This window comes from Microtus pennsylvanicus, chromosome 11 (assembly GCF_037038515.1).
Source record: "Microtus pennsylvanicus isolate mMicPen1 chromosome 11, mMicPen1.hap1, whole genome shotgun sequence".
In the NCBI taxonomy this organism is placed as follows: Eukaryota; Metazoa; Chordata; class Mammalia; order Rodentia; family Cricetidae; genus Microtus; species Microtus pennsylvanicus.
Window position 1 is genome coordinate 26,095,522 of NC_134589.1, and position 20,674 is coordinate 26,116,195.

The 20,674-nt window shown below is 47.3% G+C and overlaps 1 protein-coding gene across 1 annotated transcript; it reads left to right on the forward strand.

Moving 5' to 3' along the window:
• The first annotated feature begins 548 nt into the window (after positions 1-548).
• On the forward strand, positions 549-20,450 carry Calcoco2 (calcium binding and coiled-coil domain 2). The gene is made up of 10 exons (XM_075941790.1): positions 549-668; positions 920-929; positions 4,212-4,402; positions 5,972-6,068; positions 6,179-6,312; positions 7,507-7,632; positions 16,528-16,656; positions 17,477-17,611; positions 19,528-19,644; positions 20,142-20,450. The coding sequence occupies exons 1-10, from the start codon at positions 549-551 to the stop codon at positions 20,430-20,432; spliced, it is 1,350 nt and encodes a 449-aa protein (XP_075797905.1). The 3' UTR covers positions 20,433-20,450.
• The last annotated feature ends 224 nt before the right edge of the window (positions 20,451-20,674 follow it).

A 20,674-nucleotide genomic window follows, 5' to 3' on the forward strand; every position in this document is an offset into this window, starting at 1 on the left:
TTTTTTTTTTTTGGTGAGACAATTTCTTTTTTAAGACAAAGTTTCCGATAGCCCAGGCAGGCCTCAAAACTTGCTGTGTGGAAAATCTGGCCCTGAACAACAGCTGACCTCCTAAATGCTGGAATGTTAGGTGTCTACTACCAAGCCTGATTTGTGTGTGTGTGTGTATGTGCGTGTGTAAGGCAGGATGATGTGACAGAGTCTAATTTCTATCTATAGGAATATAGTTTTTATCTAGATGCAAGAAAAGTCAGATGAACTCTGAATGTTTTTTTTTTTTTCAAAAATACAAGCTTTGAGTAAATTTAATAATTTTTTGTTTGTTTGTTTGGTTTCCGAGACAGGGTTTCTCTGTAGTTTTGGTGCCTGTCCTGGAACTAGCTCTGTAGACCAGGCTGGCCTTGAACTCCTAGAGATCGCCTGCCTCTGCGCCCCCCCCCCCCCCCAGTGCTGGGATTAAAGGCGTGCTCCACTGCCAGGGTTTTTTTTTTTAGATTAAAGAGCAATTAATTCCAGCCAGTCACCCCAGGCACTACAGGGGCGGGGCCATGACTGTTGTGACACTGTGGGCGGGGCCTAGCCGCCCCCTCGCCTTATATAGCCCCGTGCGGGTCTTCCCGGCTACCTATTGCTGTTGCGACGCTGCTGGCTACTGGCTGCTGTACCTGGTGAGTATCTGAAGAGATGGGGAACTGTTAGAATCTGAGTTCTGCAAAGTTCGGACTTCTGGGTGTTGAGACAGGGCCACAGGCGGGCCGTCACTTCAGTCAGTCATAGGGAGCATGGTTCAGCTACAGTGGCTCCAGGGTGGCTGGGGCTGATTTTTCCAAAGGAGTCCTTGACTTAAGGACTTTTGGGTTACCGGGCCTCTCACACCACCCTGGAATCTTAGTTCCTGCATTCTTGCTCCCATGCTCAGGCACACATCGGTAAATAAAATTTTGTGATATTTTGGCGCCGTCTATGCTGAGCATCGCGTCCGTGTATGCCTGAGGAGGTCCAAGAGGACTTGAGAGCCCTCAGAGTTACGGATGGTTGTGAGCCATTCTGTCTGACTGGGAATTGAGCGTAGTCATTTGCAAGAGCAAGGGGTGTTCTTTTTTTATTATTAAAACTTTAGCGGCGCACACCTTTAATTCCAGCACTCGGGAGACAGAAGCAGGCTGACCTTTGAGTTTGAGCTGGAGGCCAGCCTGGTCTACAAGACCTAGCTAGTTCCAGGGCAGGCTCCAAAGCTACAGAAAAACCCTGTCTCGAAAAACAAACAAAAATTTAACTTTATTTTCTGTACATTAGTTTGTTGGTGTGAAGGTGTCAGATCCCCGAGAGTTACAGGCAGTTGTGAGCTGCCATGTGGGTACTGGGAATTGCGTCATCTCTCCACCCAAAAGAAGTGTTCTTGCTGGGTGGCGGCAGCCGCGCACGCCTTTAATCCTATCGCTTGGGAGGCAGAGGCAGCTCTGAGCTCTCTGAGCGTCAGGCCAGCCTGGGCTACAAGAGCTAGTTCCAGGAATAGTGTATTTTAAACTAAAAGGTTCAGAGATGGAAAGGGGCAGGTTTCCTTAGGCACTAAGCCAGTTCCTGGACTCATTTATTACCGGCTCCCTGGAGGGCCCTAGTCCTTTTGGCATCTGCTGGAAAGGAAGACAAGAAGTAACAACCATGTCAGATTATGGAATCTCTACACGATTCCCAGATTAATGGGTTTTGGTCGTGGTGTTTTGATTCCTGAAGTTTCTCGGAAATCTAGGTTTTCAATGTGTAGCTGATGGCCTTGACCTCTGTCTGAATCCTTCTGCCACCAGACACACCTAGCTGTTTGTGGGTCCTGGAGAGATAGCTTGGGTTAAGAACATTTGCTGCTCTTGCAGAGGACCTGGGTTTCATTCCCAGCGCCCACATGGTGGCTGGGATTAAAGGTGCACAATGCTGCCTGGTTTTCCTTTTCCTTTTTGATGGATGGCGTGTATGTATTGATCATTTATTGAAAGAATACCTAATGGGCAGTTACTTTAACCTTGTGAAGTGAGGCTGGCGCCTGGGTCGGGAGGAGGACTAAAGATAAGAAGGTTACTTAGTTAATGGAGAAGTGGGCCTGACCGGCTGTTGGTCACTATCCCTAGCTAAAGGGCCAACAATCATTTGATAATGCTCAGATAGATTGGTTCTTTAGGTTTAGGACTGAGGAAGCATGTGGCTTTGTGGGAACTAGAGACTTCTAGGGAAACTCCTAGAGTCAGGCTGAGAAGCCCTCCCATCCTACAGATGGCAGCTCCCTACCTACAAGGGAAATGATGGACTGGAATGTGACCCTTTCCACTCCACTTGGAAAACTGTACTGAGGCATGAGGCTCAGGATGTGGCTAGACTCTGTCAGAAACCAGAAATATCAATTCCTGGTGCTATATCTAAATTTCCCAATGGACTGTTTAGTGCTCCAAAGCCCACTTTACCTCTGAGGCAGGTGTGGGGGCACCACCAACTGCTGAGAAGATCTAGCCAGGCATATGTGGTTCACACCTTTAGTTTAATGCTTGCTCTCGGGGGGGGGGGGGAAGCAGTTGGATTTTTTGTTTTTTTTCTCAAGACAAGGTTTCTCTGTAGCTTTTTGGTGCCTGTCCTGGAACTAGCTCTTGTAGACCAGGCTGGCCTCGAACTCACAGATCCGCCTGCCTCTGCCTCCCAAGTGCTGGGATTGAAGGCATGCGCCACCACCGCCCTCTCAGTTGGATCTTTGTGAGTTCAAGGCTACCCTGGTCAACCTAGTTCTCTGTCAACCAGGGCTACAGAGTGAGAGACTGTCTCAAATGATAATCAGACCATCCAAACAAAATACCCCTGACTTAGGGGCGAGTTTGAAGGAGGGCTAGTAAGAGTCACTTCAGGCCTGAGAAGGGACGCTGTGAGTGACCCTGTCCGCAGGTCCTTTGGAAAAGCAGCCAGTCTTAACCGTGGAGCCAAATCTCCACGACCGTTACAAACAGGTTCCTACTATTTGGTTTTTAATTTTTTTCTAATTTTAGGCCGCTGCTTGAACCCGGGGCCTTACACACACGAACACTAAACTGCATTCCCAGCCGTAGTTGTTTTATATTTTTCTTTTCATCTGTATATTATATCTACTGTAATCCTCTAAAAAACAGGGATTATCTTGTATAGAAAGGGGTCCTTGCCTGTCTTCAAACTAGCTGCATTTTTCTTTCAAAGGTATTTCGTTTTAAATTATGTGTAGGTGTTTGTGTGTGCATGTATGTGCACACGGCTATAGGTGCCCTTGGAGGCCTGAGGCACTGGATATTCTGAAGTTGGGTTGCATTTGGCTGTGAAGCCCTTGACAAACTTGGATCTTCTGGAAAAGCAGTAAGTGCTCTGAACTAGAGACTCCTAGGCCCCAGTGTTGCATTTTCTGCTGCTGGAATTCCCTGAGCACAAACCCACTTGTCAAAAACCCCAGTCATAGCCAGGTGGCACTCGCTCTTGAGTGGCAGGAAAAGAGAGTTTGAGGCCAGCCTGGTCTACAAGAGTTAGTTCCAGGTCAGGCCCCAAAGCTACAGAAAAACCCAGTCTTGAAAAACCAAACCAAAACCCAAACTAGCTGGCTGACAGGCTGGGTATGGTGGTCACGCCTTTAATCCCAGCAGTTAGGCGGGGAGGCCTAGGCCAGTGAGTTCAAGGCCAGTCTGGCCTACAAAGTAGTACACTATGCTAATCAGCTCCTAGCATAGCCTTATGGAAGGTCCTAACTATTGCAGAATAAATGGAATTAAATGAAAAGCTGAAATCCAAAGAATTTAGCTTTCCTAACGTCATAGGGTTTGTTGGGATGAGAAATAGGAGAATTTAGAATTGAAAGTTCTGAGTTCAGTCTGTACTGTGGAGGGGCTTCTTTTCGTAGGAGCAACGACAGCAGGGAGCAAAGAATGGGGCTGTGGGCAGGCTGCGGTGTCTGGGGCGCAGATATTAAAAATGCTTAGAGCCTAGGACAGCAGGGATGCACACTGGGTAGAGTTAAACAGAAAGCCAGCCTGCTGTTTTGATTCTTGTCAGATTTTGCTTTTTCTGACTTGTGTGAATAGAAATTTCTTGGGTGAAAGCCTGGAAGTCTCCCCCAAACCCTTTCTGAATCTTACCCTATTCTATAATTCTATATATTTTTAAATTTCTTTATGGAGGCAGGTTTTCACGTACTCTGTTCCATATCTCCTTAACAGGACTCTCCACCATGGAAAATATGATGGAGGATTCCTTCATATCCACTGTCTTGCCAGGATGTGGCGGCTCCTCTCAGGTAGTGTTTAACGGGGTGGAGGACTTCTATCTTCCTGGAGGAGATGTCACGTGCCGGTACAGCTTCACCCGGCAGTTCAACCCTCGCCACAGTGACTGGATTGGCATCTTTAAAGTGAGTGTTCGTTCGTCCCAAGGGGTTGGGATCTAGTGGAGTCTTAGGTACCGTGTGTAGGCTGTCTGCCCAGTCAGAAATTCTAAACTACAGTTCCCAGAGCTTTCTCACCACACCAATTTGTCTTGACTCTCGGGGTTAAATTTCAGCCTGCTGAACATCTTTAATTTCCAGTACGGGAGCAGAGGCGGGAGGATTGCAGCCTGGTCCTCAGTTCCAGCCAGGACTACATAGTGAGAGCCCTTCTCAAACAAACAAAAAACAAATTTATTTTTAGTCTCAAACTAAAAGATAAAAATGTCACAATCCCCAAATTTTTATTATGCGTTCAAAGACCAAATTATCCTATTTCAAGCACTGGAGAGAGGGCTCAGCAGTTAAGAGCATTCATGGCTCTTAACTTAGAAAACATAGGTTCAATTCCCAGCACCCACATAGCAGCCCACAACTGTTAAGTGGGCATCAGAATCCTCTTTAGAAACAGCTCTTTGGTTCCCCCTCATGCCCATCAACTTTGTGTGGTCCAGCACAGCAGCCTCCACCTCTTCAAAAGTAGGTCACAAAACCAGAACCCCTGGAACGTTTGGTTTTGGGGATCTTTCATTACCACACGGTCTGTAGTGGGCCCCATTTCTCAATGTTAAGCGACCATCTGGTTGGTGTCAAAGCTCAGAGCACCATTAAACAGTCTCTTCAACTCTTCTGGTTCCTTTGGATTATGGCCCCCCACTCCCTGGTGGCAGCAGAGCCTGGAGTCAGGCTGGGGGCCACCAGGTGGCAGTTTTTCTTCCCATGTGGCTATTTTTATTTTATTAATTGTTACTGTGCTGGCCCATGTCCTTAAGGTTCCACGTGGTTGTAATTATGGGTCAGTCATCATTAGGACTGGCTTCTCAAAACATTCTTGCCAGTTCTCTGTGTAACATTGGATAATACAGCGGCTGTTTGCTTTGACATTGGGCTGGAACTTACATTGTAGTCTCATGCTGGCCTCAGCAACCTTCCTGCTGTGGGTACTCAGGTGTCAGGACAGACCTGACTGACCTACCACATCTGGCTGGTGACTTAGGGATCAAATCTGAAGCTCATGTAATGGGAGTTGAAGTTACAGTTTTATTTCCTTCTTAAATGGAATTTTGAGTGGTGTTTGTTTACCTAAATTTATTTCGATGCTACTTCAATTGTTGCTGTTATGAAACGTAAGTATTTTAGAGGCTTGCCAAAAGCATGGAGACTCAGGCTGAAAACCACTATATTAGCCACAAGTCAAGAAACATGGTTCCTGCCGGGCGATGGTGGTGCACGCCTTTAATCCCAGCACTTGGGAGGCGAAGGCAGGCGGATCTCTGTGAGTTCGAGACCAGCCTGGTCTACAGAGCCAGTTTCAGGACAGGCTCCAAAACCACAGAGAAACCCTGTCTCAAAACAAAACAAACAAAAAAAAGAAATATGGTTCCTGTAATAATGAAATGAATTCAGTATAAATGAAATTTAAGTGCATTTTAAGAAATCTTAGCCCAAAGACTTTCAAGTTTCATCAGTGCTGAATCAAAGCCTCTTTCCTTGCAGGTAGGGTGGGAGACAATTAAGGACTATTACACATACGTGTGGGTTCCCATGCCCAGTCCCGAGGAATTAACCACGCAGCAGGAGGTACTATTCAAAGGTATGGAAAAAATACTAGGCCAACCCCTTGAGGCCTCTAGGACAGTTTTGGTATTTGTTTTAAACGGGTTACCTCTTATTTTGTATTAAAAAATCACAAACCTCTTTCAGCTTATTATCTGCCCAAGGATGGTGAGAATTACCAGTTCTGCTACGTGGATGAAGATGGCAAGGTTCAGGGAGCAAGTACCCCTTTCCAATTCTGTTCAAAAAGTGAGGAAGACATGTTGGTTGTTACCACTCAGGTTTGTAACCTCCCCTCAAGCTTCTTTCTGTAGCCTACGAGTTCCAGACTAGGGGGGACTTTGAGACAATGGCCATTATGGACTGACGGTAGATACTTTTGGGGAAAATCATGACATACACTAATCAGGGATGACTTGAATAATTTTTTTTTGATTTATGAGACTATGAGACAGGGTTTCTCTTTAGTTTTTGGTGCCTGTCCTGGAACTAGGGCTTGTACCAGGCTGGCCTCGAACTCACTGATCTGTCTGCCTCTGCCTCCCAAGTGCTGGGATTAAAGGTGTGCGCCACTGCCGCCGGGCCGACTTTAGAATAATTTTAAAAATAAAAGCATGATTTTTCCCTTCTGTAACTTCCGGAACTATTCAATTTTTAAAAAAGTAACACAACCTCAACCAACCCCAAAAAACTTCACTATGACCCAGACTGGCAAAGATTCAGGGCCGCCTTTCAGCCTCAGCATTTGGAATTCTAAGATTTCAGGAACGTGCACCCGTCCCTGTGTCCCTCATAACTCCCCCTGAACCCCAGACAGGTTTTTTTCCGTGTAGCTGTGGAGCCTGTCCTAGAACACATGTGTCGAACTCAGGCCTCCCTCATAACTTCTTATGGCGTAAAATTTGCTCTATTTTGTCTCTCCTAGCAGAGGCAGATGTAATTCTGTGATTGCACAGGCAGGCCCGCCAATACACCTTCCTCCACACCACATAGCTGCTCTGGCTGGCATGCAACGGGACACTCTAGGGAGTGCCCGTCACTCGGCTGCTCACCTTCCCAACAGGTAGGAAGCTCCTGTGGAAGGGCTGTGATGAAGGAGCTGTGGTCTTTCTTGCAGGAAAAGGAGGAAGAGATGGAGCAGCGCACTGAGGAGCTTCTCCGAGAAAACCAGCAGCTGAAGGAGAATTGTGCCAGCCTCCATCAGCTGAACTCAGATTTGCAGGCAGAGCTGCAGAGGGAGCAGGTACAGATGCTGGCCAGAGGTGAACTTGGGATTAGGTACCTGAGGATGCGGTGTCTGACCCGGTGCTAAATTCTGTTGGTTTCACTCCTGATTGTAATCTGAGATTGCTTGTAATCAGAGAAAGGGCCACCATGTGGTTACTGGGAATTGAACTCAGGACCTCTCTGGAAGAGCAGTTTGATTGTCTTTCTCTCCTGGCAAAGACAGACTTCATTATTTGATTCTCTTGCAGGGAAAGGTAGAAGAGATGGAGCAGCGCACTGAGGAGCTTCTCCGTGAAAACCAGGAGCTGAAGGAGAACTGCGCCAGCCTCCGCCAGCAGAAGTCAGATGTGAGGGCAGAGCTGGAGAGGGAGCAGGTACAGATGCTGGCCAGAGGTGAACTTGGCCATGAGAGAATTGCCCTGGCCCTGAGCCAGTTTTATTTTGTATTTGCCTTTGTTTTATCTGCTTTGGGAAGAAGAAAGGCAGAGGGGGTCACCAGCCAACAACAGGGAACAAGATCTACGGGGGATGGGGAGGGACATCAAAGCCAGGAGTCACATGGCATCATGTAAATGAATAGAAATGAGTTAATTTAAATTACATGAACCAGGTGGATGAGGCCTGGAGAAATGGCTCGAGGTTAAGATCAGTGGCTGCTCTTCCAGAGGCCCCGAGTTCCTGTCCCCAGCACTCATGGTGGCTCTCAACCATCTATAGTGATGTCTGCGCCCTCTTCTGGCTGGCAGGCGCACATGCGTGATGGCAAGAAATTGCATACATAATAAATCTCTTACAAAAAAGGAAATTAGGAACCCACCTGAGCTATAAGCTGAGTTCTCAAGGAGAAAGAAGTCTCTTGTGCTCACAGGCAGGAGATTCCCTGTCTTCTAGCACTCTACATTGGGGGTCACATGGAGTCTGACGTTTTTCTTTTTGGCATCTAGCTCAGAATCAACAGGAAGACTCACCCTGAACTATAGGCTCATCTGTCTGTCTCTACAACTAAAATGCTGTTTATCTGCATGTTGGCACAGGGCTGTGATCTCTCCTCCAGCAAGTCTTGCTCCCTCTGTCTGGTTGGAGACACCCCTTTTATTCTCCCAGAGCTCTCTGTCCAGTAGTCCAGTCTATAGTCCCTGACTCGCTATTGACCACTTAGGTTTTTATTAAACCTATCACGCTGCCATGTAAAGGACATTCCACAGCAGTGTCCCAGCCCCCACTGCGAGTCTCACCTGGTCACAGGAGAGAGCCAGGTCAGGCTATGCATCCACTTTCGCTAGAGTCTTAGCTGGGGTGTCTACCTGACCCTGAAATGTGTCTCCCATTCATTCCAGTTATCTCTTTTAGTGCTATAGCCCTCCTTGACCCCACCTAACCTGATCCCCCCTGTACCCACCCCTACCCAGCTACAGTCCACCCTGGAGATCTGTCTTCCCTTTCCGTACAGATCCATGCATTCCGCTTGAGCCTTCCTTGTCACATGGCCTCTAAGTTGTGGCATGGTTATTGCCACCCCCCCCTTTTTTTTAAAGATTTATTATGTACACAACATTCTGCCTCCATGTATGCCCACCCACCAGAGGAGGGCGCCAGATCTCATTACAGATGTTTGTGAGCCACCATGTGGTTGCTGGGAATTGAACTCATGACCTCTGGAAGAGCAGACAGTGCTCTTAACCACTGAGCCATCTCTCCAGCCCTTGCCACCCCTTTTTTTGACACGTGACTTCTCTGTAAACATCTGCCTGTAAACATCTGCCGTAATTCTGTAGACCGGATGCCTGTAAACTTAGAAAGACCTGCCCTGCCTGGCTCTTATTACCTGTGGCCTAGAGTTTGTTTCTTTCTTTCCTGACAGAGGCAGACTTAGTTCTGTGATTGCACTAGAACGCACACGCCAATATTTCACGCCTTCTGACTCACTGGATAGCTGCTCTGGCACCAGTGAGTGCCAGTCACTCAGTTGCTCACCTTCCCAGCAGGTCGGAAGCTCCTGCTGGAAGGAAGGGCTGGAATACAGACGCTGTGATTTATTTCTCTTGCAGGAAAAGGTGGAAGACATGGGGCAGAGCACTGAGTTGCTTCGCCGAGAAAACACTCGGTTGGCAGACCACTGCTTTGGCCTCTTTCAGCAAAACTCAGTAGTGGTGGCAGAGCTGCAGACGGAACAGGTACAGATGCTGGCCAGAGGTGAACTTGGGGTCGTGTACATGAGGACTGCGGAGTCTGACCCGGTGCTCTTTTCTATTGGCTACACTGCTGAATATAATCAGATATTGGGCCTTTGTTTCCTGACTGCCCATCCCCGAATAATCACAAACTATATTAAGATGACTCAATACAGTTGCCCAGTGACTTAGGTGAATTCCTACTTAGCTCTTTTATTTTTTTTAGTTTCTCGAGACAGGGTTTCTCAGTAGCTTTGAGCCTGTCCTGGAACTAGCTCTGTAGGCCAGGCTGGTCTCAAACTCCCAGAGATCCGCCTGCCTCTGCCTCCCGAGTGCTGGGATTAAAGGTGTGCACCACCACCGCCCGGCTCTACTTAGCTCTTATAAATATACAAGTCTGTGGCTTACTGAGAAAGGAAGGCTCTGGCAGCTTTGGCAAATATGAGGCTTTTGCCTGACCCCACCTTCTTTCTCCCTTCATTCAGTTTAGTTTTCCTACCTACTTAGATTCTGCCCTGCCATAGGGCAAAATAGCTTTCTTATTGAACAATGGTTAAATGAAAAAAACAGGGCCACCTGGGAGTGCCAGTCACTCGGCTGCTCACCTTCCCAACAGGTAGGAAGCTCCTGTGGAAGGGCTGTGATGAAGGAGCTGTGGTCTTTCTTGCAGGAAAAGGTGAGAGAGATGGAGCAGCACACCGAGGAGCTTCTCCGAGAAAACCAGCAGCTGAAGGAGAACTGCGCAAGCCTCCATCAGCTGAACTCAGATTTGCAGGCAGAGCTGCAGAGGGAGCAGGTACAGATGCTGGCCAGAGGTGAACTTGGGATCAGGTACCTGAGGATGCGGTGTCTGACCCGGTGCTAAATTCTGTTGGCTTCACTCCTGATTGTAATCGGAGATTGCTTGTAATCAGAGAAAGGGCCACCATGTGGTTACTGGGAATTGAACTCAGGACCTCTCTGGAAGAGCAGTTTGATTGTCTTTCTCTCCTGACAAAGACAGACTTCATTATTTGATTCTCTTGCAGGGAAAGGTAGAAGAGATGGAGCAGCGCACTGAGGAGCTTCTCCGTGAAAACCAGGAGCTGAAGGAGAACTGCGCCAGCCTCCGCCAGCAGAAGTCGGATGTGAGGGCAGAGCTGGAGAGGGAGCAGGTACAGATGCTGGCCAGAGGTGAACTTGGCCATGAGAGAATTGCCCTGGCCCTGAGCCAGTTTTATTTTGTATTTGCCTTTGTTTTATCTGCTTTAAGAAGAAGAAAGGCAGAGGGAGTCACCAGCCAACAACAGGGAACAAGATCTGCGGGGGATGGGGAGGGACATCAAAGCCAGGAGTCACATGGCATCATGTAAATGAATAGAAATGAGTTAATTTAAATTACATGAACCAGGTGGATGAGGCCTGGAGAAATGGCTCGAGGTTAAGATCAGTGGCTGCTCTTCCAGAGGCCCCGAGTTCCTGTCCCCAGCACTCATGGTGGCTCTCGACCATCTATAGTGATGTTTGCGCCCTCTTCTGGCTGGCAGGCGCACATGCGCGATGGCAAGAAATTGCATACGTGATAAATCTCTTCCAAAAAAAGCAAATTCTTCTTTCAGGACAAGCTTTCATAATGAAGAAAGAGTCTCTGTCTTTATTTGGGAAATGGCGGGCAGGACAGAATCCTTTTCTTTATATGGAAGTTGTACTATAGGCTTGTCCTAGACTATCGCTAGAGTTTTAGCTGGGGTGTCTACCTAACCCTGAAATGTGTCCCCCATTCCAGTTATCGCTCATTACTACGGTACACCTCCACCTAACCTGATCCCCCATGTTCCCATGCCTACCCAGCTACTGTCCACCCTGGAGATATTTGTCTCCCCTTTCCAGACAGATCCATGCATTCCCGCTCAAGCCTTCTAGTTTGTGTTTTATCATGGATATCGCCACCTTTTTTTTTGAGACAGTACTTCTGTCCTAGAAATCTCTGTAGACCCAATGTCTAAATCCTGTAGAGATATGCCTATCTCTTAGAAATTGTGGCATAAGGTTTGTCTTTCTTGGCTGGCAAAGGCAGACTGTGATTGCACTGGCAGGCAAGCCAATGTTGTGTGTCTTCTATCCCACTGCATAGCTGTTATGGCTGGCGTGTGCCAGGGCCTCTCCAGAGAGTGCCAGTCACTCAGCTGCTCACCTTCCCAGCTGGTGAGAAGCTTCTGCTGGAAGGAAGGGTTCGAATAGAGGAGCTGTAGTCTCTCTTGCAGGAAAAGGAGGAAGAGGTGGAACAACGCACTGGGGAGCTTCTCAGAGAAAACCAGCAGCTGAAGGAGAACTGCGCAAGTCTCTTCCAGCAGAAGTCAGATGTGCAGGCAGAGCTGCAGAGGGAACAGGTACAGATGCTGGTCAGAAGTGACCATGAGGATGTGGTGTCTGTCCCGGGGCTCCACTACTGATTATAATCGGTGATGGTGTCTTTGTTTCCTGACTGCTCAGGTCAGAATAATCACAATGGAAATATTAATATAACACTGGTTAGCCTATGACTTCGGCGTATTCCTACCTAGCTCTTATATCTTAAATTTATTGATGTCTATCAATCAATCTGCATCTCCACAAGCATGTGGCTCGGGTGCCATTGGCAGCCACAAGAATTCTCTGACTCCCTTCTTTCTCACTGCATTTAGTTTAGCTTTCCCACCTGCCTGTATTCTGCCCCACGATAGGTGAAAACTGCTTTTTTGTATTATAGAACAATGGTTAAAAATTTTTTTTTGAGACAGGGTTTCTCTGTAGCTTTGGAGCCTGTCCTGGCACTAGCTCTTGTAGACCAGGCTGGCCTCGAACTCACAGAGATCCACCTGCCTCTGCCTCCCTAGTGCTGGGATTAAAGGCATGTGACACCACCACCCGGCTTAAAGATTTATTATATACCCAGTGTTCAGCCTCCATGTATGCCTGCAGGCCAGAAGAGGGCACCAAATCTCATTACAGATGGTTGTGAGCCACTATGTGGTTGCTGGAATTTGAACTCAGGACCTCTGGAAGAGCAGCCAGTGCTCTTAACCTCTGAGCCATCTCTCCAACAATGGTTAAAATTAAAACATTAAAAAAAAACCATAGCATCCAAAGAGAGTAAACATCTCCTGATTGGCTTTTACATTTGATGCCTTTTAAAAATGTTTCAATGTGGCTGCTTGCTCTTCAGAGTTCAGGGAAGAAGAGGGGGGAGTCACTACCAGGGGAACAAAGGCCCGCTGGAGAGGTCAGAGCCATGAGTCACATGGCAACCTGTAGATGAATACCTTGATTTAAGGTATAAGAGCTAGTTGTGGGGAGACTGGAGAAATGGCTGAGGATTAATTAGATAGAACACTGGCTGCTCCTCCAGAGTCCTGATCGGAATTCGCAGCAACTACAGTTTGGGTTCTGGTGCCTTATGGTGTGCAGGCATACATGCAGGTAGAATTCTGTACACATAATAAGTAAATAAGTAAAAAAGGCTAGTTAGAAATAAGCCTAAGCTATAGGCTGTGCTTTTCATAATTAGTAAGAAGTCTCAGTGTCATTGTTTAGCTGTTGACAAGCGCGGCAGAGAAAGAAGACTTTCTTCATATTGCACCCCACTTTGGGCCTCATACATGGACGAATTTTCCTTTGGGCTTCCAGTTCACATATTAATTACAAAACTCGGTCTTTGCCATTGTCATGTCCCTCTGGCTTCTCCTGCCTCGATATTGGCTCTTTAAACCAATCACGTGGCCACATCTCAGTGTAAGGGAATATTCCACATAGCAGAGTCCCAGCCCCTCCCACTGGAAGTCTTTCCTGGCAAAGGCAGACTTATTTCTGTGATTCTCTTGCAGCGAAAAGTACAGGATATGGAGCAGCACATGGAGAAGCTTCTCCGAGAAAACCAGGAGCTGAGGGAGAATTGCACCAGCTGGCAGAAGCTGAGCTCATACAGGCAGGAAGTGTTAAAGAGGAAGCAGGTACAGATGCAGGTAAGGGGTGAACATAGTCATGTAGATGTGGATTGTGGTGTCTGACCCAGTGGTATTTGCTGTTCGACTATAATCAGATTGTGCTTTTGTTTCCTGACTTCCCAGGCCCGAATAATTAATCACAAAGAAACTTTATTAATTATAACACTGCCTGAACAATGACTTAGGCATATTCCTACCCCAGCTCTTGTCTCTCAGATTTCTCGATTTATAGTAATCCTTGTATCACCACACTACGGTGTCTTTGGCAGCTACATGTCTCCTGTCTCCAGTGTCTTTCTCAGTTTAGTTTTAGTTTAAAAAATTCAGTTAAGTTTTCCCTCCTACCTACATTCTGCCCTGTCATAGGGAAAAACAGACCATTTTTGTATAACAATGGTTTAAAAAAATGCAGAGCATACAAAGGGAGATCCAACATCACCCGATTTATAATTGCCTTTTACATTGTATCTTAAACAATTTTGTGCCTTTTTAAATGTTTTGATGAGGTTGCTATTGAGAGTCCTGGGAAGACAAGAAAGGGAGTCAGTACCACAGGGAACAAGATCTGGTGGAGAGGTCAAAGCCACGAGTCACATGGCAACATGTAGATGAATAGAAATGAGTTAATATAAATTACATGAGCAAGGTGGGTGATTGACTGGTGAAATGGCTGAGGAGGTTCAGATCACTGTCTGCTCTTCCAGAGGCTATGAGTTCCAGTCCCCAGCACCTACATGGTGGCTCTCAACCATCTGCAGTGACATCTGGCGCCCTCTTCTGGCACACAGCCTTACATGCATGATGGCAAGAAATTGCATACATGATATCTCTTTCAAAATAAAAAAAGCAAATTAGAAACCCGCCTAATCTATAGGACAAGCTTTCATAATGAAGAAAGAGTCTCTGTGTCTTTGGGAAATGACGGGCAGGACAAAACACTGAGTCGCGTAAAGGTGTAAAGGACATTCCACAACAGTGTCCCAGCCCCCACTGCGAGTCTCACCCGGTCACAGGAGAGAGCCAGGTCAGGCTATGCATCCACTCTCGCTAGAGTCTTAGCTGGGGTGTCTACCTGACCCTGAAATGTGCCCCACCTTTTCAGTTTTCTCTTACAGTACTGTACCCCTCCATTCACCCCACCTAACCAGATTCCCCCCTGTTCCCACGTCTACCCAGCTAAGGTCCTTTGTCTTCCTTTTCCATACAGATCCATGCATTCCCACTTGAGCCTTCCTTGTTACGTAGCCTCTCTAGTCTGCGTTGTAACATGGTTATCACCACCCTTGAAAAGATTTATGTATACAGTGTTTTGTCTACAGACCAGAAGAGGGCACCAGATCTCATTACAGATGGTTGTGAGCCGCCAGGTGGTTGCTGGGAATGGAACTCAGGAATGGAATAGTCAGTGCTCTCAACCTCTGAGCCATCTCTCCAGCCCTCACCATCCCCTTTTTTTGAGACAGTACTTTTGTCCAAGAACTCTCTGTAGACCCAATGTCTACATCTTAGACCTGCCTGTCTCTTCCTCAGAACTTGTGGCCTAAAGTCTGTCTTTCTTTGCTGGCAAGGGCAGACTTAAGTCTGTGATTGCACTGGCAGGCATGCCAATGATGTGCCTTCTATCCCACTGCATAGCTGCTCTGGCTGGCGTGTGCCAGGGCCTCTCCAGAGAGTGCCAGTCACTCAGCTGCCCACCTTCCCAGCTGGTGAGAAGCTTCTGCTGGAAGGAAGGGTTCGAATAGAGGAGCTGTGGTCTCTCTTGCAGGCAAAGGAGGAAGAGATGGAGCAGCGCACTGGGAAGCTTCTCAGAGAAAACCAGCAGCTGAAGGAGAACTGCGCAAGCCTCCGCCAGCAGCTGAAGGAGAACTGCGCCAGCCTCCGCCAGCAGATGTCAGATGTGCAGGAAGAGCTGCAGAGGGAGCAGGTACAGATGCTGGCCAGAGGTGAACTTGGAGCATATACATGAGGATGCGGTGTCTGACCCGGTGCTATTTTCTGTTGGCTTCACTACTGATTTAATCAGAGATTGAAACTATAATTAACACTGGTTAGCCTATGACTTCGGCGTATTCCTACCTAGCTCTTGTATCTTAAATTTATTGATGTCTATCAATCTGTATCTCCACAAGCCTGTGGCTAACTGAGGGGCTCGGTTGTCTTTGCCAGCTACAAGGATTCTCCTTGACTCCACCTTCTTTCTCCCTGCATTTAGTTTTCCCACCTGCCTATATTTCGCCCTGAAATAAGGCAAAACAGATTCTTTATTGAACTATGATTAAGATAAGAAAATTTAAAAAAACATTCACAGCATACAAAGGGGGATCCAACATCACCTGAATTATTGGCTTTTACATCTGATGCCTTTAAAAAATGTTTCAATGTGCTGCTCTCCAGAGTTTGGGGAAGAAGAGAGGGAGTCACTTAACAGAGGGAACAAGACCCGCTGGAGGAGAGGTCACAGATCCGAGTCTCATGACTATGTAGTTTAACACCTTAATTTAAGGTATAAGAGCTAGCTGTGGGGAGAGTGGAGAAATAAATGGCTCAGGAGCACTGGCTGCTCCTCCAGAGTCCTGACCGCAATTCCCAGCAACTACAGTTTGGGTATCAGCCATCTGTGGGATAGGGTGTCTTAGGATGTGCAGGCATACATGTAGGCCGAACACTGTATACATAATAAGTTAAGTAAATAAAATAAAGGCTAGTTAGGAATAAGCCTAAGATATAGGCCGTGCTTTTCATAATTAGTCAGAAATCTCAGTGTCATTGTTTAACGTGTCCCTCTAGCTAAGACTTCAATTCACTTCAGCACTCCCTCTTTGTCCAGTAGTCCTGCCTATATCTCCTGCCTCGCTTTTGTCTCCTTAGCTTTTCATTAAACCAATCACATTGCCACATCTTCTCACAGTGTAAGGAAATATTCCACAGCAGTGTCCCAGCCCCTCCCACTGGAAGTCCTGCCTGGTTATGGGAGATAGCAGTTCAGGCTACACATCCACTCTTGCTAGAGTCTTAGAGTGGGCAGTCCTCCTTAACTGCAAGGAGTGCCAGTCACTCTGCTGCTCACCTTCTCTGCTTGTGGGAAGCTCCTGTGGAAGGAAGGCCTGGAATCGAGCGGCTGTGGTGTCTCTTGCAGGGAAAGGTGGAAGAGATGAAGCAACGCACTAAGAAGCTTCTCCGAGAAAACCAGGAGCTCAAAGACAATTGCGCTGTATTGCAGGGGCCGAAACCAAACTCAGACAAACAGGCAGAGCTACAGGAGAAGGTACAGCTGCTGACCAGAAGTGTACTTGGAACATGTCTCTCTGCCTCTACAACTTAAATTAACCCATTTCTGTTTATCTGCATGTGGGCACAGGGCTGTGATCTCTCCAGCATGTCTTGCTCCCTCTGTGTCTGGTTGGAGAAGCCCCCTTCCCAGAGCTCTGTCCAGTAGTCCTGTCTGTAGCCCCTGACTCGCTATTGACCACTTAGGTTTTTTTAAACCTATCACGGTGCCGCATCGTGATGCAGTGTAAAGGATATTCCACAGCAGTGTCACAGGAGAGAGCCAGGTCAGGCTATGCATCCACTCTCGCTAGAGTTTTACCTGGGGGTTTCTACCCTTCCCTGAAATGGGCCCTCCATTCCAGTTATCTCCCAGTACTGTACCCCTCCATTCACCCCACCTAACCTGATCCCCTCTGTTCCCACGCCTACCCAGCTACAGTCCACCCCGGAGATCTTTGTCTTCCCTTTCCATACGGATCCATGCATTCCTGCTTCAGCCTTCCGTGTTCCATAGCCTCTCTGGTCTGTGTAGCATGAATATTCCCACACCTTTTGAGACAGGCCTTCTGCCCTAGAATGGATCTCCATAAACTTAGAGACCTGCCTGTCTCTTCATAAATTGTGTCTATTTTTCTCTGGCAAAGGCAGACCTAATTCCGTGATTGCACTGACAGGCGTGCCAATGTTGCGCATTCTGACTCACTGCATAGCTGCTCTGGCTGGCATGTTCCCGGGCCACTCCAGTGAATGCCAGTCACTCAGAAGCTCCTTTGGTAGGAAGGGCAGGAATAGAGACGCTGTGGTGTCTCTTGCAGGGAAAGGAGGAAGAGATGGGGCAGCGCATTGAGAAGCTTCTCGGAGAAAACAAGCACCTGAAGGAGATGTGCGCCCTCCTCCGTCAGCAGAAGTCAGAGACGCAGGCAGAGCTACGGAGGGGGCAGGCAGAGCAGGTACTGATGCTGGCCAGATGTGAACTTGGAGCAGTGTCTCTGACCCCGTGAGTCCTGGCTGTCCTGGAACTCACTCTAGACCAGGCTGGCCTTGTACACAGATTTACCTGATTCTGCCTCCTGAGATTAAAGGCTTCAACCGCCACCACCAGGCGGTTCTTTACATCACACCTAATATTGATTTACGAGTGAGTGGGTACCGCCTTGTGTTTCTGGATCTAGCTATTGTAGACACAGTGATCCTTCTGTGTCTGCCTCCCGAGAACGGGATCAAAGGTGTGCACCACTACTGCCTGGTGTGGAAGGTCTTTCTGTCTATATGTTGCTTTTATTGATTAATGAATCAAGAACTGCCTTGAGCCTATGGCAGGAAGAACAGAAGTAGGCGGGGAAAGCTAGGCTGTATGCTAGGAGAGAAGGGCAGAGTCAGGAAAAGCCATGGAGCAGCCAGAGACAGAAGCTGGGAACTTTATCTGGTAAAACCACAGCCAAGTTTCTATATACAGAATAATAGAGATGGGTTAGTTGATTACATTGATCCACCTGTCTTTTTAATTACTACATTTCTTAGCTCTCTTGCTGTAAAGAGGCCCCATGATCTTTAATTTTTAGAGATTTTGTCCATTATCATACGTGTGACGTGGTGTACAGGTAGATATGGTGCTGGAGAAGAGTCCTACCTACATCCTTGATCTGCAGAATAGGAAGTGAACTGAACCAGAACCTGAGCGTAGGGGACCTCAAAGCCAGCCCCAACGTGACACATTTCCTCCGTAACAATACCACACCATCTATATAACTGATACTCCCACGACCTTATGGATGCCAGTTACATTCAAACTACCACTATCCCGTGTAGTAAATGGTTGTGTGTGCCTGCCAGGGGTCCTGAAATATATCTGGGCTGGGGATGTGGCTCAGAGGTACTGTTGTGGCTGCGTCATGGAACCCCCCAAACAAGACCACCACAGAGCTGGTAATCCAACACACCACCTCAGCGGGTGGGGAAGATTGGCCAAGGCTTCAGGGTAAGGGGACTTTAAGGGAAGAACCTGCAAGCCTTGGCTGTACAGCATTGGGTAAAAGTACCCTTTCTTCCTGGGGGCCTAGGGAGCATGGAGGGAGGGAATGAGAGGAGGGAGAAACTAACGGGTTGGAATCTAAAATTTGATTTTAAATTTTTAAAATTTTAGTGTGAAGTCAGTCCCCTTGGATATACCATTCTCTGCTCTGTATTGTAAAGTAGTTACTGAGTTTAAGGTGACAGCAGAGGTGTCGCTGTCCTGTTGCTATGACACAGCCTCGTGTCCTAGGCAGCATAAGGAAGAGGGGGTTCAGTTTGACCTACAGTCCCGAGGGATGGGTCCATGTTGGGGAGGCAGCAAGCTTGCAGGAATGGTGGCAGAAGCAGGAAGCTAAGAAGCCAGGCGTCTTCTTCAGCAAGCCAGAATTTCAATGAGAGCTGGAAGTGGCCAAGGCTGTAGGGCACCTTTCTTATGAAACGACCACAATGCTTACATGCTAAAAACTTGTCCTAAAAATAATCTGCTTTGGGGCTGAAGAGATGGCTCCCCAATAGGTCCTGAGTTCAATTCCCAGCCACCACGTTGTGGCTCACAGCCATCTGTATTGAGATCTGGTGCCCTCTTCTGGCCTGAAGGAGACATTGGAGGCACTGCAGAGCATCAATGAGCCTAGAATATAAAGCAGAACAGCTCTAGGTTTAGGAAGAAAGAGGAGCCTTTGTTTAAAAGAAGAGACTAGATTCTTAGGCTCTAGGGTAGAGCTGGTGAGCAGGGTCACTGAGGGTTCTTTGCAGTGGGGAATTGCTAGGACGGTCTTCCTTTATAGAGTGTTACATTTTTGCTAGGTAGTTTTCCTTTATATCTTACTGTAAAATTTACTGTTTGCTTTAGGCCCAACTTGCTCAACAGAACAAGGAGCTCGTTGTGAAAAACCAAGCGACGTCTGACACCACACGACATCAACGAAGTAAAATTGGCGAGCTCCTCCAGCGTTTAGCTATAGAACAGGTAGACTCCAAGACGGCAGCTACAGGATGTCTCCCTGACTCTGCCTTTTTTCTCTCTGCGTTCAGTTTCGTTTTCCATCCAGTCTACTTATTTTGCCATTGACCAAAGAGATTCTTTATATTAACCAATGCTAGCAAAACATAGTCACAGCATACAGAGGGCAATCTCACATCACCTGATTCATCTTTTACATTCTGTCTTAAATTCTGTGCCTTTCTAAATTGTTTTCAATAGTGGCTACTAGTTTTTAAGACGGGGCTTCCCAGTGTAACTGTCCTGGTCGCCTGGACGGCACACTGGATTTCAGGCTGCTTCTGCCTCCCAAGTGCTGGGATTAAATGTACGATAATAACAACTAACTTGGCTTTTATCCACTGAAAGCAGTGTGCCAGGTCCTCTCCAGGGTTGGGAATCACTCAGCTGCTCACCTTTCCAGCTGGTGGGAAGCTCCTGTGGAAAGAAGAGCTGGAATAGAGCGGATGTGCTCTGTTTTGCAGAAAAAGGTGCAAGAGATGAAGCAACGCATTGAGAAGGTTCTCCGAGAAAACCAGCAGCTGAAATATAGGTGCGCCAGCCTCCCTAAGCCGAACTCCGATGAAGACACGCAGGCAGAGCTGCAGAGTGAGCAGGTACAGATGCTAGCCAGAGGTGAACTTGGAGCATGTACAGGAGGATGCGGCGTCTCTGACCCACTGAGTCCTGGCTGTCCTGGACTCACTCGAGACCAGGCTGGCCTTGTACACAGAGATTCACCGGGTTCTGCCTCCCAAGTGCTGAAATTAAATTAAAGGCATGAACCACGACTGCGAGGTGGTTCTCCTGGCACCTAGTTATTGACTATTACACCTAATAATTGACTTGTGAGTGTATGTGTACTGTCTTTGTTTCTGGGTATCTCACTCTATTATATAATATATACTATTATATACAATATTATATATAGTTCCATCCAATGCCCTTCCAGTCTCAGCCAGGTAGAGGTGGAGGCAAAAAAATACAAACAGTAGGATTAGCTGAAGTGTGTTTGAGC